The sequence below is a fragment of the Haliotis cracherodii genome, unplaced genomic scaffold (assembly GCF_022045235.1).
Source record: "Haliotis cracherodii isolate W230 unplaced genomic scaffold, xgHalCrac1.p SCAF_9, whole genome shotgun sequence".
NCBI lineage: Eukaryota > Metazoa > Mollusca > Gastropoda > Lepetellida > Haliotidae > Haliotis > Haliotis cracherodii.
The window spans coordinates 52,760,260-52,787,261 of record NW_027266343.1 but is presented as its reverse complement, the minus strand read 5'-3'; the positions used below and the strand labels follow the sequence as shown (position 1 = coordinate 52,787,261).

The 27,002-nt window shown below is 36.9% G+C and overlaps 1 protein-coding gene across 1 annotated transcript in view; it reads right to left on the bottom strand.

Annotated features, from left to right (window-relative positions):
- Positions 1-2,102: 2,102 nt before the first annotated feature.
- LOC139451981 (protein mono-ADP-ribosyltransferase PARP14-like) overlaps positions 2,103-27,002 on the bottom strand; it is a 150,909-nt gene continuing 126,009 nt past the window's right edge. Inside the window, exons 18-22 of the mRNA XM_071233260.1 lie at positions 14,089-14,312; positions 10,998-11,415; positions 6,984-7,132; positions 4,566-4,743; positions 2,103-2,427 (exon numbers count right to left, since the gene is read on the bottom strand). Coding sequence (XP_071089361.1) covers positions 2,156-2,427; positions 4,566-4,743; positions 6,984-7,132; positions 10,998-11,415; positions 14,089-14,312 — 1,241 coding nt within the window. The 3' untranslated portion in view covers positions 2,103-2,155. The remainder of the gene's footprint in view (positions 2,428-4,565; positions 4,744-6,983; positions 7,133-10,997; positions 11,416-14,088; positions 14,313-27,002) is intronic.

Below are 27,002 nucleotides of genomic sequence, written 5' to 3'. Positions count from 1 at the left end.
AAAAAATTCTAAAATTCCTAAATAGCAAAAGGCACAACTTCACCACTTGAGTGATATAAATGCAAAGTTTGATGAAGAAATTTTTAACAGTTTTGGAGTTCTTCTCTGGAAACAAACATCACACACAAAGTTAGCCTAGGTCCAGCATGCTTTCATGAAAATTGGAAAATAAAAAAATTGGAAAATAAAAAAATTGGAAAAATTCAAAAATAGCAAAAGGCACAACTTCACCACTTAAGTGATATAAATGCAAAGTTTGATGAAGAAATATTTAACAGTTTCGAGTTCTGCTCCGGAAACGATTCAGACGGACGGACGGACGGACGGACATGCCCATAGCTCTATCCCCCAGCATTATATGCCAGGGGATCTGGCAAGATCCTGGGTCCAATGACTTTGGCCTTTATCTCTGGAGGTCATGTAAATAGAGTTTTTTGTAATTACAACCTTCAAAGTAACCATGCCATTTGACACAGTCATGACATATGATAAGTGTTGACTTATTTCATTTTAGTTACTTTGACTTCATTTTAACTGATAACTTCCGAAATTTCATGAAATTTGAACCATGTTTCATAATTTGACCTCTAGTGACCTTGACATTAGATGGAAATCACCCACACATTTGATGCGATCAAGACCCCACTTTAGAAATCATGAATAAGTTTTGTTAAATTCCATCTGTAAAAGCTAGTGTTATCTTGTACAGGCTTGTTGATACCAAGTTCACACTGGGCCATTGACCTTCAAGGTCATCCAATCATACCTGTCCTAAGTTGTGGTGGCAGAGCTCAAATTTGAGCAAACTCATTAACTTGAATTAAGCCCCCCTCTTACAGGGGCAACTTTAGAAGTTCCGCAGACCACATATAACAAGCATGAAATACTCACATCCCCCGCCAATATGACATGTCGGGTGTGTGCAATGCATTAGCTCCTGTGAACTATGTTCACGGGGCCTTTTTGTAAAGAAATATACCTCCCCGGTACTACGTTTTTCAAGATCTGCTCCGGAAACGAGGACTACCTCCATTTTCAGTCTAAATCAAAGTCGTTGCCATGTAAACTCGAAAAATAACTCTTAAGAAAATTAAAAAACTATCCAAAGGCACCAGTTCACCACTAGACCAATCAATGTGCAAAATATGGTGAAGAAAAATGGTCGGTTTTCAAGATCTGCTCCGGAAACGAGGACTACCGCCATTTTCAGTCTAAATCAAAGTCGTTGCCATGGAAACTCGTAAAAATTAAAAAAAAAAAAATCTAAAACGATCAAAAGGCACCAGTTAACCCCTAGATCTATCTATAAGAAATATGGTACGGTTTTCAAGATCTGCTCCGGAAACGAGGACTACCGCCATTTTCAGTCTAAATCAAAGTCGTTGCCATGGAAACTCGAAAAATAACTTTTTTAAAAATTCCAAACTATCAAAAGGCACCAGTTCACCACTAGACCTATCTATGTGCCAAGTATGGTGAAGAAATATGGTACGGTTTTCAAGATCTGTTCCGGAAACGAGGACTACCGCCATTTTCAGTCTAAATCAAAGTCGTTGCCATGGACACTCGAAAAATAACTTTTTTAAAAATCCCAAACTATCAAAAGGCACCAGTTAACCATTAGACCTATCTATGTGCCAAGTATGGTGAAGAAATGTGGTACGTTTTTTAAGATCTGCACAGGAAACGAGGACTACTGCCATTTTCAGTCTAAATCAAAGTAGTTGCCATGGAAACTCAAAAAATAACTTTTTTAAAAATCCCAAACTATCAAAAGGCACCAGTTCACCACTAGATCTATCTATGTGCCAAGTTTGGTGAAGAAATATGGTACGGTTTTCAAGATCTGCTCCGGAAACGAAGTGTGACGGACGGACGGCACCCATTCCTATATCCCCCTTCCACTTCGTGGCGGGGAATAATAATAAGACAAATTACTAATACAGGAGAATGTATTGTCGCTAGGAAGTTTTAACATTAGTTACTTCATGTGTTTCGTATTGTCATAAATATTAAATGAGGACCCAGTGTGTCAGCTGGTAAAAACTGCAATCAAACTTATCAATATTGATACTATAACTTTATCACAGTGTACGTAAATCACTAACAATTGCATGCCATCAACCTTTTAAGAAAGTACTACAATGTACTAGAATTACTGGAAGGTAATAAGGTATTCTGGGTATGCCTGGATATCATTGAATATGATGAACATGCTAGGTCCCGTGACAGCATCAAAGTTGATGTGATTAGTTGGATCTCTAATTGGTGGGACTCTCATTCCACCCTGACCTGGTGTGGTCACGCCTGTAAGCACCCTTGCCTGGAACATGTACTTGTAGCCTTGATGATCAGGTACAGAGAAGGTGCTGGAGGCGGAGTACCTTGCATTCACAGCAAAGTACACTCCATCTCCATGTGCTGTTGCTGTAATGATAAATACATTTGTCAGGAGTCATTGTCAAGAACACCCATCCATCATCTCTCAACACCAATAATTTCATTCAGATCAAACAATATCTGCTCACAACCTGTTTTAGTCATTATTAACTGAACTTTGACCTTGGCATTTATTACTGATAGGCTGATTACAAAAAATGTCTGTAATGAGGATCTATCAATAAGCACAGGTTTACTTGATTTACTTGAAACGAACATTAGTCGTTACGGATACAAAGTCTTCAGTCTTCCTATATTGAAATTTCTTGTTATGATATTGGCCATGACATTGAGTATTTTTAAAACCAAATCACCTTTGAATTGGGGAGAAAATATGTGAACAGCTGGTTGCTATTTCCGGCTTATCTAACGATACAAATACACATGTAATTTTAATCTCTGAGTATGAAACATTGTCCGGCATGCAGTACACAAATACCATTGAATTTGTAAATCATCATGTCCAGTGACGTTTTATTGTAAATTTCATGTTTTCATTGACCAAATTTGCAAATGGCAAGACAAGCACACGAACTCCTATTGCTCCAACAACCATAACACCAGATGCGCAGTAAAGCAGTGCAATTTTGTGTTTCTTTTGAAAAAAAACAAAAAAACAAACGGTGTGGCAGATTTTATGATGATGCGGCGGGAAGTATGAGAACCGGAAGTATTTTTTTAGCCTTGGAATATGATTTTAAAACTTTTGTAATTTTTTTTCTTCATAAGAAAGAATATGCATGCCAAATTTCATCAAATTTGCAGTTCTTTCCACTGCAAAGGTCAGTGTCAGTTACTAGGGGATCACAGAGTCATGTACATTTTAAGAAGTCCATCACAAGAAAGAAACCCTTCATGGATTTCCCCAGGATTCAAAATTAAGTGCCCTGGGCAGGCGAATTGAGCAAATGATCATTATCTTGTTCAAAATTGGGATTTTTCTAATGTTATTTATAGTTTCCTAAATTAAGAGATATTGAAACAATCAGTGCAATGATGTCAAACTGTGCATTAAAACTCTAACTCCTTATTGCTTCTGTTATCAGGAAACACAAGTCATCTCTAAAAGGCCATAGCAACCGTCATAACCGTATTGCCATTACATTTGGAAAATTTTAATTCTAATTTGGGAATTTTACTGACTGACAAGGCAGTGGGTGTTTTCACTTTGACCTGCAAAAGGTTTAACGGTCATATTGACCAAAATGCAGGCCAGCCTTCTGTAGTTTTGACCTGTTTGAACTCGTTTTGCTCTTTCATCCAATGCTGTAAATCTGGAAATTAATGCTTCTCCAAATTAATACGACTGCTGACCCCTAGCCAAAAATGCGACTCAAAATCAATGCGACTCCCCCAACCCTATCCCCAGGGTAATGATACATATCGTTACATTAATCCAATCAAACAGCAAATAGCACCGCATATTAGCACAGAGTAGAACACTTCCATGAAAACAATAAACAGTGTTTTCCTAAAGACAAGACACAGTTTATATGTTTACTCTATTGACTGGCATTAAGGACGTTCAAAGGCAATAAATTAATTAAACCAACAACAGTTCACTGATTGGTATGCGGAGAAGGTGTCAACAAGCTTGACAACGAGTGGGAAGAACTCTTGACCCCAGCAGTGATAACTCCCTGGCTGCCCATTGTGTAATTTGAATGACATTGTTATATACTTGTTACAACTGCTGCTCACTAAATGTGTTTGTGTTTATGTTCAAGTTGGCATTTCGGCTATCCAAAATGTGCAGTGAGGCTGTCTTGTTGTTGATAGTCATTTTGGAGACAAAATGCAAAGTTAATTAATGCAAACAAAGACCACTCGCATTTTTCGCATTTAATTCACACTTGCATTAATTTCAAGATTTACAGTATCACAAAGTGTAGGATGGTGAATCTTTGCCTGGACAATATACAGACAACATAGCTAGTTAAGATCACTGATGCAACAGCTTCATAGGCCTTGTACTTGTAGTTGGACAGGCAATATTTAAAACTCATTAAAAATCAAGGACAGGTGAAGTCAAAGGTGGTAGCTGGATCAAAATCAAAATACGCCCAAATCACATGACCTGACAAATAGAAATAATATACATGGCAATATCACTGGAAAGTACTTACCCTTTTTTCCACAGTAGCTCCTGTTGAATCCCCCTTTACAGATGCTAGGAATTGCATCAGGTGCTGTCCCATGCCACAGTATCCTTTCGTTCTGATGTCCAGGAGGGTTCTGCCTGTCGAGCTGCTGCTTCTTGGCTACGTACTGCTGCCACAGGAACTTAGTCTGAATACGTTCAACCTAAAAGACAAGAAGAATCAAGCACGACATAATATGAAAGATAGAACAAGAGCATTCACTCCAAACATGATGAGGCCTGTATCCGATTTAGTTCACGGTTTGTTAAACTGTAGATACATAATTCTATAAATACCATGGTGACAGTTACATCATGATAAGTCTAGGAACTCACATAACATGGTTAAGTGACATTATGGTTTGGAAACTGTTTAGGACCCATTATTCCAATGACGCATCAGCAACCAGTAGAAATAAATGGCTTAGCGTTTTTAATTGGACTTTTATTCTACCATTCGACATGTTGACTGACATGACACATGTGCTTGCAGTAGGCCTGGGACGAGTCCAAATTTACCACCTGGGTACCAACCACCCTATTACCCAGGTACCCACTGGTCATGCATACACTGAAGGTTACTGCATGAAGTTTTATCTTTATTATAACATATAAAAGTCAGAAAGAATGGGTGCATAGTCAGAAAGAATGAGAACACTAGTGACTTATTGTGTAACCATAGAGTTTAGACAATTTTTGTCATTAAATATATCACGTGCCTAGCCACGGGTACGGGTAGTCCTGTGGGTACCGGGGTCCTACTCAGTACCTCCTCGACCCAAGTACCCAAGTTACCCGTCCCAGCACTATATTGCAGCACTACAACCACTGAGAAACAGCACAGAATTGAACAAAACAGCACCCAATCAATCTCAAGGCTACAGGAGTCACTTTAGAGTTTCATCTCTGTCTGTCTCATTGCCAAACATCACATTTCACGCAATCTTATTGTCCAACAACACACAGATGAAGAAAAATCTTCTTTCATGCCTCTGTAACATATCCCAGTTATGTTGACCTATCAAAATATTAAAGTTTGAGTGAATCATATACGTTGACTTTTAATGTACATGGATGCCTTAAAACAGTTTGTTAAAAATATTTAAAAACCATTAAACTAAAATGACTTCTGCTTAACACTTTCAAAATGTTTCAATGAATATCTTATTATTAAGGCTTACAAAATATAAGAATTGGGTCTCGGGCAATGTCATTTGAAAATATAGTTTCTGTTTGTTTGTTCAAACTAGTATTACCGATGTGACGTTAAATATTAAACTCACTCACTCAAACTAGTATGTATAGCCAAATGAACAGTTGTGTACAATCAATCTGAAAAAAAGCCTTCCTACATAAATATATTCCATGATGGGTAAAATACTGGAATACTGTTGGACTCGTAACCAGTGTGTGCATCATACATGCATACAATGAGCTTTGATTTTATTTCACAACGCGAAGACGTTATTAGCACAAGCATTTCAACAAATCTGTATTGAAGTATGCAAGTAAGTCCTATTATTACACCATCTGGCTATAAAAGTGTTAATTGTGTATCTGGACTTACAATGTAATCCATTCTATTACTTTTATCCAAGATTTCATTCAATTTTGATTACATTAATTTCATTGAAATCTTGTATGAACTACTCACATCAACTCACCATGAACTCGCCTTGAAACAAATATTAGTCGTTAGAGATACAAAGTCTTCAGTCTTCCTTTCATTGTATTGAAATTTCTTTTCAGGCCATGACAAAACAAAATAAATCACCCATAGCTGCAAACAGCTGATTGCTATTTCGAGTTTTTATTACAAGACAAACACACATGTAATCTTAATCTCTGCATATGAAAGATTGTCTGGCATACAGCACACAAATACCATTGACTTCATGTTTTCATTGACCAAATTTGCAAACAACAAAACAAGCAGAAAAACTCCTGTTGCCACCACGACCATAACACAAGATGCGCAGTAAAGTAGTGTGCATATCAAGGGAAGTAACTGCACACATTATTGGATCTTACTGTTTTTAAGTATCGAGCATCTTGTGTGTTCAAGACGTGGAATATTTAAGGAATTTGTTTTGTTCTTGAAAATGGAAATACAAACGAAACATGCAGCAGACTTTATTATAATGTGGGGCCTGCCTGAGGACCAAGACTATTATTTGTTTCATCCTAATATTATTCAGTTAAGTTAGAACAGGATTACAGGATTTCAGAGAAAAGAGACCATGTTGATGACAGATGACAAATGAACACATAGATGACAGATAGAAAAGACACCATATTTTTGGCACATGTTATTGCATGTCCACACTGAAGAATTACATATTGGCAAGCAACATCCAGTTAAATTTGTTTCCACATATATTATTAAATGTGCATTCATTCTTACCTTTACGATATCTCTTGGTGATCCAAAACTCTTCCAGAAACTACGCACAAGTGTTTGATACTCACTGGAATCCATATCAACAACAACATTTTCACAGTCTGAACTTGTAGCAGTCCAATTTGGAGGAGGTTCAAAGGATGATGAACTTCCTGTGAAGAAAGAGAATGTCCAGCTTCCTGTTAATATACCTCTGATACAACAAAGTGTGCAGAATCTGCTATATCCTACAAGAAATAAATATTCTTGAACATAAATAAGCGACAAATTTTTTCTTGAGGTGATAACGTGTTAAAGTACATTTTATCAATAACTTTGTAATAGGATGACATCATTGTGCTGTTCAAATTACCTCCCCCATGATATAATGTATCCTTGGTAACACCGTAATATCAATATAATGTCTAACCATGTTAGTCCATGTTAGACCTAAATGGCAGGTAAAGTATCTGTCATAACACAAACACCAAAAGATTCTTTCTTTCCTTAATATGTGTTTTATAATTATTGATTGTCCTTTTCATTAAACAGAACCTCATTACCAAGTGGTTGACAGTATATTCCATATACAGTCAATTCCCGTTGATCTGATATGGTTGGTTGCATATGATTATGTCTGCTTAACACGTATGTCGGATAAATAAAATTGATTCAAAATTCTTTGAAAATGTTGTCCGGAATGGAAGTTGTCAGTTTGAAACTAGTGAGTGAGTGAGTGAGTATGGTTTTACGCCGCTTTTAGCAATATTCCAGCAATATCACGGCGGGGGACACCAGAAAAGGGCTTCACACATTGTACCCATGTCGGGAATCGAACCCGGGTCTTCGGCGTGACGAGCGAACGCTTTAACCACTAGGCTACCCGACCGCCCCTGAAACTAGTGCCACAAAGCTGAAGATAGCTTCTTTCTTAGTGGCTAATGTTGACTTTCTGTTAATGATTTCACTGGTCAGTCAAAGTTCGCAAAAGGTCGCTCTGAAGTGACTTGTAATGGGATGTCCCCAGAGGTAGCGAGAACTTATATGTGATTCTAATGAGATTAGGATAATCTAAACGTGAGTAATCCTATTTTGTTTATTTAAAACATTTGGACAAAAGGATATTGTCATCATAGGTTGTATATATGTTAGTTGCTCTTGTATTTCTGTAAGTGTATGCCATGTTTTCTAACAGCTCGTTCTGTTCGTTTCTGAGTGTGAAAACAGTTCCCACACACACTGCATTACTTTGCAGAAAAAAGCATGTCGACCACACTGTGTTGTAATTACAGTTTGGCTTTAGAGATAGGACAGGCAACATCGTTCGACACTCTTGTCATTTAGTAATCAAAATAGAAACTTCGGAATACGGAAAGTTTTGTAAATGTGACTTAAATTACAATAGCATTTGTTGTTTAGAATTGTTGCCTTGAACCAAAATAAAACTTTGGTAAATGATTTAGTGTTTATGCCAGCCTATGCACTGGTACTGTTTCTGCTGACAAGCATTAATTGTTTATTGTTAAGCAAGTTTATCTCTGTAGCCATTGTAATATGCAGCTACGAGCCAACTCGTCTCTCACATAAAACTATGGGGCATCACTCTCGGGCATCACTGTGTCGGAATAACGAGACTGATTAATGAGTGATTTTGGTAATTCTTTGCAAATTAGGTGTGACTGAGGTGGAGTAAGAGACTGTCTGATGAACGGACCTTATGCCCCCCAGTCACTAGAACCATGAATATCCCAAATCACCCCAAATCGGATATTTCCGAAGTTCGTGATGATTCGACCAATAATGCAAACTTTAGTTGCTAATCGGGTTGAAAAATATGAAGAATGCCAGGAATGGGTTAAGAAACATGTACGAATTACAAGATTCATGTACGGATCATGCACGAATTGTAAGAATCACCTACGACTAAGTTACGAATATGCTGAATATACTGATTCATAATTGACTCGGGACATTCGTGGTGTTTTCGGGTTGAGAACAAGAAATTTTGGGAGCCACACACCCCTAAGAATAGCCAAGAATGAAAAAGAATCGATTACGAAGCTGTTACGGAACATAAGAATTAATTACGAATGGATTACGATACAGCCACGAAATTGCAATTTGGGGAACCTTCCATGAAAGTTTTTGTCAAACAAAAACTTTCTCGCCAATTCTACGCACTCCCGCGAACTGTACCTACGTTTGGGAATCAAATAAAATTCATTGAAGAACTTCAAGAAATGATTGAGATATATCTACAAACATGAAAAATTTCCTGTTCAAGATATTCGTGATCGTAGTGAAATGGGGGCATAAATAGCACTGATTTAATCAGTTCCCATTCTTAGTGTTGGATAATGCTGATAGTCGGATTAATGAGTGTTGGATTAACAAGTGTCAGATTAACGAGACTAGACTGTACTATAAGATTTAGGATATCTATACACTAAATGTGTTATTGCAATAAAATTCATGTTTACTGTGCATACAAGGTGAGATTAAGTGGTGATATAATATTGGACTACTCATACAAAAAATAGAGAGTTAAAAAAACAGTAGGCGACATGGAAACTTGAGTAAATACCACTGAATGATGTATGATGATAATTAAATGTCTACTACTTCACTTCATGTCCAAAAGGAGACAATCCTTTGAATGAATATTCAATGAACAATTCAATCATTGTAAATAAAATAAATGAGTACAGTCGACCAAAGTGATTCACACAACTGTTAACATGTATGTGTGTTACCCCCAGCCTTCAACCACCCAGCCATATTACCGTAGATAAACTAGAACTTGCCTTTCAAGAAGACTGGGACAGTGTATCCCAAATGACAAATATATTTCAAATAGAAGAAGAACTGGAGGTACAGAAATGTAAACTAGGATGTGCCAAAGTAGTCATTTTGTATAAAAACATAATTCCTGATAATTAGATACAATGCATCACCACAGAATATACATGGTGAGTCGGCCTACTAAATAATGGATTTTTTTATAAATTGTACTTATCCTATCTCACTCTATGTATTTCTTCTTTCTTCTTGGATAGCATGTGGAAAAATGTTGAACAAACAATTCACCTGAACACACCCAAGGATCCCCATGGTTACCGGCCAACAACAGTGTCATGTACATGTTCCTCTGCATGGCAACATGTGCAGATACCCTAGTCTGAAAGACTAGAACCGAGAGACAACCCGAGGAAGCTGGTTCAAACAGTGAAACAAATCAAAAGTTACTTAGAACACTGCCTAGTGTCGTAGAAAATGACAAGAACTCTTGAGCGGGAAAACACATCAACAACATTTGAAACAATCTCGATACGAAATTCTTACAAAACAGCATGAGATCGGGTAGTTCATCCCGAACGTGTTTTCATGTATGTCATCATTCAATGAATCACCGCATAGCTGTAAAGAACTTGGGATACAGCTGAAGACATCTGGGAAGATAATGGATTCTTCAAGACAGTGCACAACACTATCTCGAACAGACAATAGGGTGCGACTGCTCAGTATCTCATGTAACACATCATCAAACACATTAGAGCCAGGATGAGAAGAGGAATGATGGACAATATCCTTGCCAGATGATGGAGCACCGGACGAAACAGTAGACGCCTTAGCCTACTGAGACTTCTTTACAGAGTCTTTTGACTTCCCTGACAGTCCATCTCTCTTCGGTGACACAATCAAGAAAGCAGAATCTGGGAGGTGAAGATACACTGTCCTTGGCAGTCACAACAAAGGGTCTGAAGTGGAGTATGTACGCGCCAGGCGCAACTGGACTTTTTGTCCATTACTGTAAGACTTACATCAATGACATGCATTAATCAACTCACGAGGCTGACCACACGATCCTGTTAGTCACCTCTTATGACAAGCATAGTTGCCTTTTATGGCTAGGATGGGTTGCTGAAGACCTATTCTACACCGGATCTTCATGGGTCAGATTTATTGGTAGCAGATGAACAGACAATGAATGAAATCTCAAACTATCCTATATTAACGTGTAGTTTTTCTAAAACTTACCTTGAATCATGTCTTTCCTGATGATGGCTGCTTTGTCGCTTGTGTTGTTCAAAGGATACTTTTCCATGTTTTTAAAATCTATTACATAATCCATGTTATCAGTTGTTCGTAGCGTGACAGAGGGTTTCTTGCTCTTGTATGCTTCTTCGATTGTTTGGTTGGATATTTTGTCATAATCTCTGTGAACATCACTCCCATTTTGATCTGTTTCCACATATTTCCACTGAACAAATGAGGATACAATCTCAGTCTTTTCTGTCTCTTGTTTTTGGCGTTGTGCCCCCAGAATAAGTTTGTGAACTGCTCCCCTAGCAGACACAATATCACCAGACAAACCCTGGAGCCTCACTCGACCCAACTTCCGGTTGTAGTCCAGATCAATTTGATACTTATCCTTCAAATCGTCCAGTTCCCTCTCCTGAAACAGATTTTTTAACATAAAAACATCTTCTGTCAGAAGTGTGGAAACATGGCGGATTGGGAAAGGTAATTAGAGTAAGCTCCCTTCCCTCATACAAAAATGAATACAATAGTTCATCATTTGACCGATAGATGTCAGGGCATGGAGAGTCTGAGTAATGTTTACACGAGATGGCTGGTTGAAATAATCCTTGCAAACACATACAACTTCTTTATGTTTCTACATGTAAAACAAGTTTGTTTTTAAAACATTGATGCAAAATTATTAATAGTGGGTCAGAATTATTTTTAAGTTCAGCAAAATTTAGAGTTGGCAGATCCATAAAGGAAGTGTATCGTTGAAGATGACACGTACCTGATTTCATTGACATACAGTAAATTGTTCTTGAGTCATAATCTTAATGAATTCCTTTCTTTTACACCCTAACATTTATCCCAAAAGAATGACTAAGTATTCCTCAAAAACACACACATCTCTATTTAAACGGATAAAAAGGAAAAACAGGTGTGAGTCATAATAAGCTCATTTATCAAAGCTCATATTGACCTTCAGACAATCAAGTAATGCCCATGTCACATTGTAAGACATATAAATGTAGATGCTAAGCAAATACACTATGAATGTCTTGGAGGCCACATTGAAAATTGAATGAAACCCCTTTAACAAATTCAGGTTCCATTGGTTGGAACAGGATTGTGAAGTAACAGCTTCACTGGTCCAGTGATTTCCAAGGGCAAGATGTTTACATTGGAAGGAAGGCACTTTGAAAGAATTTAGGAGAATGGTTAAAATGCAAAAGTTAACTACACATGTAACCATAAATAGGTTTCTCAATATGGATGCCATGGAGGCAATTTTGGAAATAGGAAGATTGGGTGTCATCATGGGCAGTAATGTCCACAAGAAGCTGAAGGTTTCAGTAAGATCAAAGTGCAAAGGTCAAATCAAGGTTAAAAGTTAAAATATCATAAAAAAACACCGGAACATCTATGCTGACCCCTACTACTAACTACGGATGTTCCAGATTTCATTACATTTGAAACAAATGGCTGAGTAATGTCCATAAATAGGTTTTCCAATTTGCTTGCCTTGGAGGCCACATTGAAAATTGTATTCAAAACTCTTGAACAAACTGTTTTGGACAAATAATCATTCCTGGGAAGTTTGTGAAGTATCAGCTTTACTGGTTCAGTGTGTCAACAACAATGGACAAACAGCCCATGACATGAGATTACCTGATCTTCAGACGGGTGAGCTATAAACAGGTAAGAAATGCAGTCTGACAAAAACCACAAAATGATGACATGTGCCGATCAGTGTGCATTATGATATCCTGAAGGTTTGATTGCCTCAGCCTCATATAGAACTAAGGACATTAAAATGATATACTTTTCAATGTAATCCCCTTTCACATTGATACACTTTTGACAACGACGTTGAAGGGATTTTGTCCCAGTTTTGTGGAAGTTCTTCTCTTGGCTATCCAAAACATTCACCACAGCTGATATGACATTATTTGAGTTGAAATGGGTTCCGGCTAGAGCTTTCTGCATGTTTGGAAACAGGTGGAAGTATGACAGAACCAGATCAAGAGAATAAGGTGGGTACTGAAGGAGTTCAAAGTCACTCTTGTGCATTGTAGCCAGGAAAATGACTAATTTGTGCACTAGCCCATTGTCCTGATGGAAGAGCACTCTTTTTCTGAGCTCCTTTCAACCCGTAGCTGCCTCAAAGTGCAGCATAACATGCTTTGTTTATTGTATTGTCAGACCTTTTGTTTGAAAGACAGCCCACCATGATGACAAATACAGCATCCCAGAATATGGAAAACGTAACCTTTCCAGCTGATGGTAGACTCTTTGCCTATTTTGGTTGTGTTGATGTCAAATGTTTCCACGATTTTGGTTGTTGTTTGGAAAAATCCTTCCAAGAACCTTTCTGGATCAACTTCAAACAGAGCTAGATTATCATGATACATTTTGTGCTTAGTGTGTTTTTGATCAGATGTCTGAAACTTTTGAACCTCTCTCTTCATTGCCAAAGATTCAGTGCTAATGGAATGTTCTCTCTCCTGAGAAATGCCTACTGAACTATCAATGAGGTTCTCCGTCACGTCATATCGTGGAGTCTCTGGATTTTTGGTGTTGCTGATGTCACAGGCACAGGATGGGGGTCTTTGGCCCCTGCTTATTTTACTGACTTGTCAGATCGAAATAATTTATTCAAGTCTTTGTGGATGAATACTTTAATGACATCATGTAACGTCAGCGTCAAAAGATTTCACTATCACGCAATTCCTTGGACCTCCTGTAAGGCTCAGAACTTATAAGTCAACCTTAGTTGGTTGGTTGGTCGGTTGTTTAACACCGCACTCAGCAATATTCCAGCTATATGACAGCGATCTGTAAATAATCAAATCTGGACAAGACAATCCAGTGATTAATATCATGAGCATCGATCCATGCAATTTGGATTGATGACATGCATCAACCAAGTCAGCAAGCCTGACCACCCGATCCTGTTAATCGCCTCCTACGACAAGCATAGTCGCCTTTTACAGCAAGCATGGGTTGCTGAAGACCTATTCTACCCCGGATCTTCACGGGTAAGTCAACCTTAGTATGTCCATGGCCTTGTACAATAGGAAATGAAAGCATAATCATGAATAACCTGAGCATTCGACAGGTCCTTCAAACCCGGGTCTTGGAATACTTCATCTGCTACTGATTCCCTGTATGTATTTTCCAGCTTCTGAATAGCCCTGTCAAGGTGCATGGCATCATCATAGAAGAAGTGGAGGGTCACGTCAGAAGGTGCAGAATCAACAGTTCCTGGTGTAGATCCAGAAGATTCTGCCTCATGGCTACTTCCACCACTATCACCAGTGAAGAAGTCTGTTGATCAAAATGCACATATATATTCCAACATCTACCAACATATTTTGTACAACATAGTCATATAAACAGTGCAGGTTGCATAAATGAGTCAGTATTTCACTTTAATGGCATCTGATTTTAATGCAGTTAACCAGAAATATATACAAGATGAAAGCTACAGTGCTATTTTGTTTTGGGTTGGTCAAACTGCGGAACAGGCTCATAGTTTGGAGATTGGTTGTAACCAGGGGAATCCCTGTGCCACATGTACAGATTCAGGGGACGGATTTTGTATCACATGAAGTAAACAAGCAGTTTACATCTGTCATCTGTCAACACTTCTCACAATGACTTCTGAAACGCAAATGGTTCAAAAAGCAAATCAAACTGGTCATCTGACCAGACCTTGCTCCTGACCCAACTTCTTGTTGAGTGGAAATATCTAGAGCAAGTTCTAGTTGGAAGTGCCATCAAGGATGAAGAAGGAAACATGGTGGGAGGTGGCAGCAAGGTGTCAAGGCTGTTTTTCCTAATGCTGTACAATCAATGGAGGATTGTGAAACATGCTGGTACAACATGTAGTCAAAGTAAGCGGAGGAGATATCTGCTTTCAAGCAGGTGTCCGGAAAATTTAAAATCCCAATCGGACATTTGCATTTAGGCCACGCCCCCTTCAAATAGCGTATTTTAGTACGACTTTTCACACACATTACAAGTTATTACGTATTCATAATATGATGAATTATGAATTGTTTCAATTTAAATTGTTTAATTCACCGGGCAATTAATAACAAATAATATCATTTTAGATGTACATGGAAAACATACGTTTGTTTCTGTTATAATAACGATCTGTTAACGTAGTGAACGGTCTAATTAATATTCATTAGTTATATTCATGAGTCTGCTCAAGTGTACGCGTTGTAACATTTGGATCGAGACTATTATCCCATATTTGGTTATCACGTGACCTCACGGGAAATTTTTTTTTTAACTATAGATTATTTAAAAACAAGACAGATAATATAATCACAAATACTAAAATATCGTTGATAGCAATAGTTATTTGAATACTTTTTTCATCTTTACCTAATTATTGACCATAAAAAAATTTGATATCGATCGTCACAGAAAGTAAAATGGTGGTCAATCAAGATTCAATATACGACTAGCTACTGAAAACAATAAAATCTGCAGATCCTCATTGTATGTCAACCAAGTGAAAGTCTTACAAAATGATCGTCCAGACTTTGAGGGTTTGGCAGATCCGCTCGACTGATCTGCATCGGTCGACTGGCTGTCGTCACGCTTTCGCTTCTTGTCTGAGGTTACGTATCGTAGCGTTGTGAGGATAATGAGGTACATCTTACTTACTTTGGAGATTTAACGTGCGCTTTCCGACTGATGCGTATTTCGCACACGGGCCCGGCCAGGCCATTTAATGTGTTTCCGAAAGGGGCGAAGGTGGTCTGTGCAACCCAAGAGGGGGGTTTTAGGGGTTGCTTATATAGAATTTGGGAATTTTGAGATTTGGAATAGATGCCGATGGGATTGGGGAGGAGAACTAAGGGAGCTGGGTATGGTGGATGTTTGTTTGTTTATGTGATTTTGATTTGGTAGGTTGATGTGTTTTTAGATGCGTTTTATTAGTTCCGTTTTTATTAAGAATACGCCTAAGGCCTTGAAGTTTTCTAGTTTATTTTGTGGGTTTAGTATTTCTTCTAGAGTTAGAGCCTTGTTTAGATTGAGGGTGGTTTGTAATGCGGTTCGATGTGTTAGGTAGTGTGTGCAGTGGATGAGTGCGTGTTCTGGGGTTTCTGGTTGTTTGCAGTGTGGGCAGTTACCTGTAGTGTGTTTTTTTAATTTTTTTAGGTGGTTATTTAGGTTGGTGTGTCCTGTTTGGAGTTTAGTGATTACTCTGTCGATTTTTTTGGATGGATGGAGAATTTTTGGTTTGGTTAGTGGTTTGCTGAGCACTTTTTTGATTTGGCCATTTGAGTTTAGAATAGGTTATGCCATTTTTTTGTGATTTTTTGCTTGTTTACACTTTTAATTTCTGATTTTGAGATGGGTAAGTTTAAGCTTATTTCTGGGATTTTGAGGGATAGTTTAGCTGCTTTATCGGCGTTTTCATTACCTTTTTTTCCTACATGGGCGGGTATCCACAAGAAGGTTATTTGTTTGCCTGCCTTAGTTAGGTCGTTGGAGCTTTTAAGTATTTGATTTATTAATTTAGGTCGGTTTTTGGTATTTTTGTTTTGGAGGGCTTGCAGTCCACTTAGGGAGTCGGTAAGTATTAGGATTTTTTTGTGTTTTTTTTATTCTTGATTATGGAGGGCTGAGGCCATGCCCATTAGTTCTGCCGTGAATATTGATTGGTTGTTTGGGAGTCGGAAGGATTGTGTGGTTTTAGTTGGTTGTGTGGTATGGACTCCGAAACCTGTGTGTTTGGAGGTCGGATTTGAGGATCCGTCCGTGTAAATGTGACACCAATTTGGCCAATTTTCGTGTATGTATGCTAGTGTGGTAGTTTTAGCTATGTTTGGGTCGGTTTGTTTATTTATTTGGCTAGCTAGTGTTGCGTCTATTTTGGGTATTTTAAGTTTAGGGGTGAAGATATTTGATTGTTTGCAGTTTTGTTTAAGATTTTTAATTTGGTGTTCATTTAGGTAGTTTGTTATTCTTTGGGATATTGGGGTAAGTAAGGGGTGTTTACGAGCTAGAGCTTGGTTTTTTGGGCTGATGTTTTGGTTTATTAAGTTTTGGATGAGAGGGTTTGATTGGGACGCGGCCCAGAAATTTAAGCTTAGCTGTTCCCTGCGTAGACTTAGTGGCATTTCTCCTGTTAAGGCCTGAAGTGAGGTGTAGGAGGTGCCATGTTGGGTGTGTGTAATTAGTTTGAGAGCCTGATATTGTATTGAGTCAAGTTTTTTAGATAGAGAGTTGTTTAGGGTGTTGTATATGGCGCAGCCGTAGTCTAGTTTTGATCTAATTAGTGATATGTAGAGAGAGAGGAGGGTATCTTTGGATGCTCCCCAGTTAGAGCCAGTTAGGCATCTTAGGGTGTTTAGGTCTTTACTGCATTTAGTTGTTAGGTTTTGGATGTGAGCATCCCAGGTGAGATGTTCATCGAAAATAAGTCCTAACAATTTGGTTTGTTTTTGAAATTTGATTGTTTGATTGTTTAGCTGGAGGATTGGGGAGGCGGGTTTCATGTTTTTATGTTTGAATACTATTCCTGTTGTTTTTTCTGAGTTAAGGGAGAAGCCCCATTTGTTGTATTTTATTAAGAGATTTTTGGAGTAAATTTTGGACCATGTTCATGCTTTTAGTGCGGATCCAGATGGCTCCATCATCCGCGAATTTTGATGTGTTTACTTTAGGGGATAGGCCCTCGAATAGATCGTTTATCATTATATTGAAGAGGGTGGGGCTGAGGATACTGCCCTGTGGAGTACCATTTTCTAGGGGACATTGGTCTGATAGAGTTTGGTCTATACCCACGGTTATTTTACGATTGTTTAGGAAGTCCTGGATGTAGTTTATTATCTGACCTTTCAGTCCTATTTTTTTAAGTTTTTGTATTAGCCCATCGTGCCATACCATGTCGAAAGCTTTAGAGAAGTCTAAGAAGATGCCTGTGGTATATTGTTTATTTAGTTGTCCTGTCTTAATATCTTGTTCTAGTCGGGCGAGGTTATCTAGGGTTGAGCGGCCAGGAGTGAAACCGCTTTGATCTGGGTTTAAGATGTTATTTTGGGTTAAGTAATGTTGTAATCTATTTTTAGCCATTGATTCCATTACTTTACATAAGTTTGAAGTTAGGGATATTGGTCTATATGAGTTAGCTTGATTAGCTGGTTTATTAGGTTTAGGGATTGGTATGACTAGGGCCTGTTTCCAGGGAGTAGGAACCTGTCCGTTTAGGTAGATGAGATTGTATAGTTTGAGTAGTGCCTGGAGTAGTTTTAGGGGGAGTTTTTTAATTATTTGGTAAGAAGTTAGGTCTAATCCTGGGGCTGTGCCCTTTTTCCTGTTTTGGATTACGTAGAGGAGCTCCTCCATTGTGTAGGGTTGATTTATTTCTAGATTGTTATTGTTTGGTTCTTTTGTGGGTTTGTTTTCTGTTTTAAGTTTATCTTGGAATTTTTTACTGAAGTTGGTGTTACTGCTAACGGCCGAAAAGTGGTTGGCGAGATTATTTGCTTTTTGGGCGGGGTTGGTTGAGTTGTCAATGTTAGGGGTTTTTTTATGTCGTTTTAAGCCTCTGATGGCGTGGATTTTGCGCCAGACCATTCTGGCATCTGTACGGTTATTTATACCTTCGCAGAATTTTTTCCAGTCTCTACTTTTGGCTATTTGGACTAGTTTTTGAACCTGGTGGTTTAGTTCGTGGGCTATGTTTAAATATTTGTAGTCGCGTTTTGCTTTATTGAAGGCTGATTTACGTTTTCGTCTAGTCTGTTCTATTTCCTCATTCCACCATGGTACCGTCGGTTTGCCTGTCTTAGATGTTTTGAAGGGGATGGAGGTTTTGGCTGCGTTTATTATATAGTCTGTTAGGTTTTTACAATAGGTTTCTGGATCATTATTTTCTATTTCGTTTAAGTTAGCTTCGTTGCAGATATCTTGGAATTGGTCCCAGTTAGCTTTATTGTAATGGAATTTTGGTTCTTGGTTTTCTGTTTGGATTGGTACGTTTGTATTTCCTATGGTTATGTTTATGGGGAAGTGGTCACTACCTAGCGGGACGTCGTGCACTTCCCATTGAGTACTTTGGGCTAGATCTGCGGTGCATATGGTTACGTCGATAGCCGAAATTTTTTGGTTTATCTTATCGTACCTCGTGGGTTGGTTACTATTAAGGAGTACTAGGTCGTTTGTTTCTATCCATTCGGAGATTAATTTGCCATGATTATCTATTTTATCATCTATGCTCCATGTAGGATGGTGAGCGTTAAAGTCTCCTAGGAATATAGTAGATTTATCGCTTATTTGGAGTAGTTTGTTTAGATCCTCAGGTTGGACTTTTTGTTCCGCCCAGTGGTAAATATTTATGATGTTTATGTTTCGGTTATTTAATGTGATTTTAATGCCCTTGGCTTCTAGGTTTGGCGTGTCTATTTTTATTTCTTCGTAATTTATATCTTCCCTGATAAATATGATTAGTCCTCCTGCGGCTCTTCTTGTTTTCGGTTTAGCTCTGTCAGTTCTAACTGAGTTGTAGTTAGGTAGTGTGAATTTGGATTTTTTTGAGAATTTGGTTTCCTGTATACAAGCAATATGAGGGCCTTTATTTAGTTTAAATTTAGTTTTTAGTTCATGGCCGTGGGAGGTGAGTCCGTTGGCGTTCCACTGAAAAATATTTAGTCCTTCGAATATTGGGTTCGGGTGATTGGTGATTTAGTTTTTAGTTTTTAGTTTATTCGGTGAGTTCTTTTAGATGGAGGTTAAAGAGGAAGAAGGTAAGATTGGTTAATTTTAGATTGAAAGCTACTTTGTAGAAGGATTTCATGCTAGCTTTTGGTGAGTTTTGACTATGCATGTATGCTAGGAGTAAGGTGAGGTTATTTAGGTTTTGGGTGTTGGCTGGTTGGGGAGTTTGGTTTGTTTTAGTTGGAGTAGTGTCTATTGTTTCCTCAGTAGTGGAGAAATCTTCGTCATCGGTTAGATTAGGTTTAGATGATTGAGTTTCCATGGGGGGAGGCATGTGATGTGGAGGATTGTGAAGGTGTTTGTGGGATGGGTGTAGCTGATGATTTCTTAGTGTTTGTGTTTTGTTGTTGTGCTTGCTTGTGGGAGAGTGTTGTTACCATATGGGCTGTAGGGTGCTTGGATGAGGGTCGTGTTGTGGTGGTCATTTTGAGGTTTGTTTTGCATGCGGGGGTTGATGTTTTGGCTATGTGAGATGTGGGAGGGTTCGTGGTTGGTCGAGTGGCTGCTTGTATGTGTGAGGTGGGTGCGGTTTCTCGGTAGGGGCCCCAGACAGAGCTGTCGGTTATGGGTGTGGTGTTTGTTTGTGGGATGGTGTTTGGGTGTGGTGTAGGGAGGAGTGGTTTAGATGCAGGTGTAGCAAATTTTTGTGTACATCGTGAGGTACATCGATGATGCAAGGTATTTATGTACAGTTGTAAACACCTTTCACTCAAATTAACAAGATGTTTCTCAGTAATTAATCCTTGATTAATCAGTGTCAACTCAGTTTATTGCCTATTACAGTGATTGACCGATTGGACTATCATGTAGGTATACGATGTATTTACAGCAATCAAAACAAACAAAGCTTGTCAGTGTAGATAATCTTCATTGTGTTACTGCAGACAGAAACTTCTCATCCCACAGATGACATCCTTACCTTGTCAGCTTGCTGACGGGGTTAACCTCTTTGGTCATGTGGACCTTTGTCAATGAATGCCGTATATCCCTTGCCAAGGCTAAGACTTTACCATTCCTTCACTTTTGACAGATAATTAATTATTCTCGCCATTGTTTGTGTTTTTTGCTTTTGTTAAATATGTGCATATACGTAACTTTAGCAATGTAACCATTTCCTACCCAGTTGTTAATCATTTACTTGATAAACGTACTCATATCTTTTCTGAAATGTTAAAAAATGTTCCACAATTTGAATATTACTGATTCAAATTTGAGAAAAAAGATGAATACTTCACTTTCATTCAGTGCTCAAATCCAACACAGATCATGCTACAGTTCCATATAAAAGGGGCAGTTTCATGATTCATAAGGTCACCCACCCTCAAAGAAGTATTGACCTTTTTCACACTTCGCTACTTCCGGTTTGAAAGCGATGCTTGGAGATGTCAACAAGGCACGCAATCGGGACAAACTGTGACAATTTAACCATCCCGTTACATTTATCGTAAGTATTGAACATTATTCTTATTGACAAACTATTCTACTGTTATCTGGTCTCCTTACCGATATAAATTTGAATCTGGCCGTTCTGTTGTGATTTCAATTTAAAATATCCATGACCACCTGGTAACTCCCAGTGCAGTTTATGGTAGCTGAACAGACTAAATACAAATACTACTTAAATCTTGTAAAGAATAATTCATTGTTTACACACCATTAAGCCAAACTATTTATTGTGAGTTTAATAACTTTGCGGGTTGTATTTGAAGTCGAAATATTGACCTTTTGACCAGATATATGTCAGAAACTAACTAAATTGATATGTTGATATAATGTATCAAATTGTAACCTACTGAGAATTTACAATCGTAACAAATCAAAAGTTTGCATCAGTTGCGTATTTGATGTAAATTGTAATGGACTCAAATGCATTCCAATAAAATATTAGACCTCTCGATCTACTTGTGCTGTTGTGATTGTGAACAGTTGTTATTTTGATTGTCAATGTTGACAGATTGGATAGCATGAGGTGTAATATTTCAACTGAATTATTTAATTTACTGTACCAATTTAATCATGTCATGAAATGAACAAAACCCCAACTAATTAATGTCCAGTAAATGTTTAATCTACATTTGATCTTTATATAATTTACAGAAACAGATAACTCTTTAACAGTTTGTATTCAAATATTTCAAATGCATAAATTGATATTGACATTACTAAAAACTTAAATTATAAACAGAATTATTTTTAATTCCCATGCGTATTGCAATCATAACTCATTAATTCCATTTGTTTAATTGTGAAACCCATCTGGTTTTATGTCCACAAACATGTTTTGAAACTTTTAAAACAAAAAGATTTCTTTTGTGCAAGCAATTGCCATGTATTATTGATTATTAATCATATCAATTTATATATAAGAATATAGTTGTGCTTACTGTGTCATTTTGCAATATTTATATTGTTATGATGTAATATTTTACTATTGTTAACAATCTTTAGAACTTTAGTTTATTTCAATCAAGTCAAGTGGTGTGATCATTTTGATATTTTTTTATGATTCAATCAAAACGCGAAAAATAAAAAAATATAAATACATAGAAGAAATTTGTTTTCCTTGTCAAATAACGATGATAGCATGAAATTATCTCATGCTCCTTGTATGCATGCTCCTTGTGAAAATTCATTCCATTTCTTCTTCGAATGTACCTTATATGATGATTTTAGGGAGACATTACTGACAGCTATCGATAATCTTGGAGGACAAAAAACTCTACATTGTATTCTTTTTGGTGATCCAAACTTAGATGTTTTCCTGAATACAAAAATATTCTTGTCTGTACACAATTTTATAGAAACGACTAACAGATTCAGTAGCTAGCATATTATTGTTTCCAAACTGTTATTCATTAATATTGTTAAATCTATATTGAACACTAAAATGTATAATATTAGGATATGTATGAGATACACACTGTTTTCACTTTCCAGCACATTGTACATATCCTTCATATGAGCACTGTATATATATTGCGCACTATGTTTCCACAATGGGAAGCTTCAACTGTAAATTGTTCATTTTCATTATGCAATATTATGTATAACTGTATATAGGGAGACTGTATATAAGTGCTGCCCTTTGTCTTTTTGGACAATAAAATATGTTTAATAATATTTCATCTTGTGATCTGACAAAGTTAATATTTTCAAGTCAAGATATCAACTTTAGTAAACCACATGAAGGGATAAACATTGCATTTGACAAAATAAATTCAAGTCTTATATTTTCTTTGTGATCTTCATGACCTTACTCAGAAAACCATAGTGTCAATAAGGCAGACTGACTGTAGGTGTGACAAAACGTGATATTTCACCTGATTTTCACTCCAGCGAAAGTATGTTTTCAACATGGTTAGACTAAACAAAGTATTTCATGATTAAATACATACTGGTAATGCAAATATCAAAACGTGTTTCATTAAAACAAGAGTGAATTTCTGTGTGACATTGATATAAAGAGCTTTAGTACACTGTCATTAAATTGATGCATCTGTTGAGTTTACTGTTTACAAAGAATATACTGTTTGAGTTTTCGACATATCAGATGAATTGATGCCTTCAAGATTGTTCTTAAGTAGCATATAATGTTACACACTGTGATTAAATTTCCTTAAACTTCTCTATTTCAGAAGAATTTTGTTTTCTAAATAAGCAATATTTTGAGAGAAGGTGAATATGCATTGTTTATAAAAAATGTTATTGAAGTAGGAATATTATTACAATATTATTGAATTATTCATTTCAGGCCAGCGAGTCAACACAATGAAGTACTAGTATCCGGTGACGGATGTCTGGAGGAGCTTTTTGCTGACAGTAACACAATGGTTACAATGTGCGTCCTGTCAAAGGACGAGGAAGTGTAAAGCCATAATCATTTAATCAACAAATGTGCTTCCTGTCATATTTCACTTAAATAGGACGAGGAAGTGAAAAGCCTTATTCACTCACAAATCAACATGGCCAATATTTATCGGACACTGAAAAAGCACATTGTACCATTTGTTTACAAGCAAGAAAATTATTTTCTCCTGGAATTTAATTAGGTGCTTTTGACTGACAAAGACACCCAGTCGATGTTAAGTTTTGAAAACTTATATTGTGAGAAATAAAGATATGAAAATTTTGGTTTGTTTTTCTTTGTTAAATATGAGAAATCCAGATTGTTCCATCAACATAATTTGTACCGATACATATATTTTATCTTGGCTTGATTACCAATTGAAGTTGATTCCTTTTTATCTTTTGTTATTTTATCTGTACTCATATCTGTTCAAGACATTTTCAAACTATTCAGGATAAATGTATTAGTAGCTTCCTTTTGATATACAATTACCTATCATCATACAGGATTAGGTGAGGGTGTTCAAGAAGTTGGTAGTTGTATCAATTCTTATATTTCTTCAATTTCATACATCATTTATATTTATCAATTTTTAGTTTCCCTTTAACTTATTTTAAACAGTTCACACATTATTACTTTTGTTGTGCACGGTGCAATCTCAATCGGCAATAATCAATTAAGTAAGTGATGTTTGAAAGTATCATCTGTCATTGTACACACTGAATAGAGTTATCGCCCCTTCCGAATATTTATTTTGACAACCGAATTATTTTCATAATTAACATTGTAATATGTTAAAATGAAAATCTTAGCAGAAAAAGTGTCTTTCGTCAACTGGACTCATGGCAAAACGATGGTGCGTTGTGCAGCAAACACCACTATGAAACGTGAAATAAATATATCTCAATCTTGATCTAGAGTTTGTCAAGCCCCGCATTGACTGAGCAATTTTGCAAAAGGAAACTGACGTGTTTCATGTTATGCAGTTTATTTACGATACAAAACTTCTGTCATTGAATGTACTGTCACATTGTCTCTATATGCCGACAAGGTTATGATAAAAGAATCTATTTCTGAAATACTTATCTCGAAATACACCTTTCGATTTACTTCCGGGATCCTGACAGCAAAATGCTAATTCCAGTGTATTACAGGCATATTTTAGTTGGACCTCATGATTTAATGTGAAATATCTTCTGTATTAGATAAAGAGGATACTATTTTCTGTTTGTTTAAAATGTCCATCAGTGAAATGCACAACATGCTGTCCGTTCCCTATGAGCTGATGCGACTCTCACTGCATGGAGCTATGCTCTCCAAGCCTCGTTTTCGATCTAAGATGGCGAAAGTGTGAAAAAGGTCAATAGGGCCCTAAGTCTCGCGAAGCGCTACTTCCGGTACTAGCATTTCCGGTGACATGCCAATATTCATGAACTAGTTCTGCTTTCGAAATGCGCGACCGCCAAAGCTAACTCTGTAGACGGGACCAAGTATACTACCATGCTTGGTTGTCACCGCTGTTGACAGTCGTTAAAGTTTACTTATTTCGGTATAACATGATCGGTTATTTGTCATTCCTGCAAGGTTTATTGGTTCCTGATTGACAACTGACAACCATAGGACCGTTCGTAAAGGTATGTGTTCTTTTCTTTACCTTTAAAATAATTTTAACAACCAGTGCGGTACTATCGTTCAAACGCGTATTTATAGTCTCAGTGGACAGTGTTTTATGATTACGGAGGATGTGTTACATGTTTCTCTGATGTTAGATTATTTATGAAGATGTAACTACTAATAGGTAGGCCACATTACCCAACTTACCATGGTATTCTGGTATCTGACAGCATGAGCAGTGTCAAGGAAGCCGTGCCTTTGACAGTTTGAATAGGCATTAAATTATTAGGCAAGATTTGGGGGATGATATTTGGAACATTTATGCTATGAACATATTTTTAAATGTGAAATATATTTTAGGATATTCTATTAATTTATTTTTTTAGTATTTATAGTATTTAATAAACCAGTCATATGTTTGAAACTAAAATTTAAAAAATGCATTATATTTGGTCATATATATATATTTGCTCTGTCACTCACCTTTAATAAAGTAAATAATTTTCCATTATGGCATTTGTTAGCTTTGATGAGAAACTTATTTTTAAAATATGTTTTTTATGAAGGAGGGTTTATGCAATGTATAAAGCATATGCATAAATTGTTGTGTAATTATCAAAATTAGTTTGTATATTTAATGGGAATAGTTATAATAACATGCAGAGTTAAACTTTTAATTATTTCAATAAACCATTTTTGAGTGCATATATTAAAAAACCTTTTTTTGTATGGCATTATCCCAGACAAAAAACAATAAATAAGCTTCAGATCTGTTCAGTAATTTTATTCCAAGGTCACAAGTATTAAACATTCATGGCAAATATTCCCAAATGCCAAACCTGAACAAATAAATGTGCCAGCATGCACTGTTACTGGTGTCAGTATCTAGATTCACACTGGACTGGAGAGTCCCAAGATGTTCTGCAACACCATGTTGATGACAAGTAGGTCGATGACAAGTAGGTCCTGTTCCAGCAAGTGTCCAGTGTATATGATGTATTCTGATGGTCACAGACATCATTTACAGAACCAGTACTTCAGATAGAACTTTAATATGTTTACACCTGTATACACAACAAGAGTTGTTCTTTCATAGGCAATGCAATGCTTGACCACAAAATATTCCAAAAAATATGTTATAGTCCGAGATGCTCTTGAGGTGCAGTTATGTTTGGCATCATGGTAATTCTGGTGATCCATATGCATCTACTCGTGGGTCAGATGAGGAAATCTTTCTCCCCTCAAACATGGAAATATGGCCCAACTGCAAAAGATAAATAACACTTATGAGATCATATAATATATACTTCTAAAATACCAGTCATTTCTTACAATGCCCACATCAAGATATACTTAATAAATTAAGCATATGTACATTGTACCTTCAACTGAATATGATAAACAAATGCTAAATGGGGTTGTAATGATCAAGTCTATTCACATCATACAGAATACATTTAAGTGAGGTCACTTTTCAGAGATCTTAAAAACAAACACTGCAAGGATTTAATCATCATTATTTACAAATTAGATTAATATTTTTTTTGTGTGAATAAAACCTGATTTTTCAGTGCACATAACACTATCATCGTGATATTGGCACATATCCTTATTTATTTACACAGGCACCCCCATAAGTCTCCTTGCACAACATTAAGTATTGACAAAATTTGCATTGCCAACATGCACATGATAGGTCTTCTTTAAATATGACTATAGTTTGTGTCATCTCCCCATGTACCTACAAATATAATTCTGTGACGTTCCTTATCAGAGCTGAACATTTATTATTGGAAAAGGAAAAGGATAGA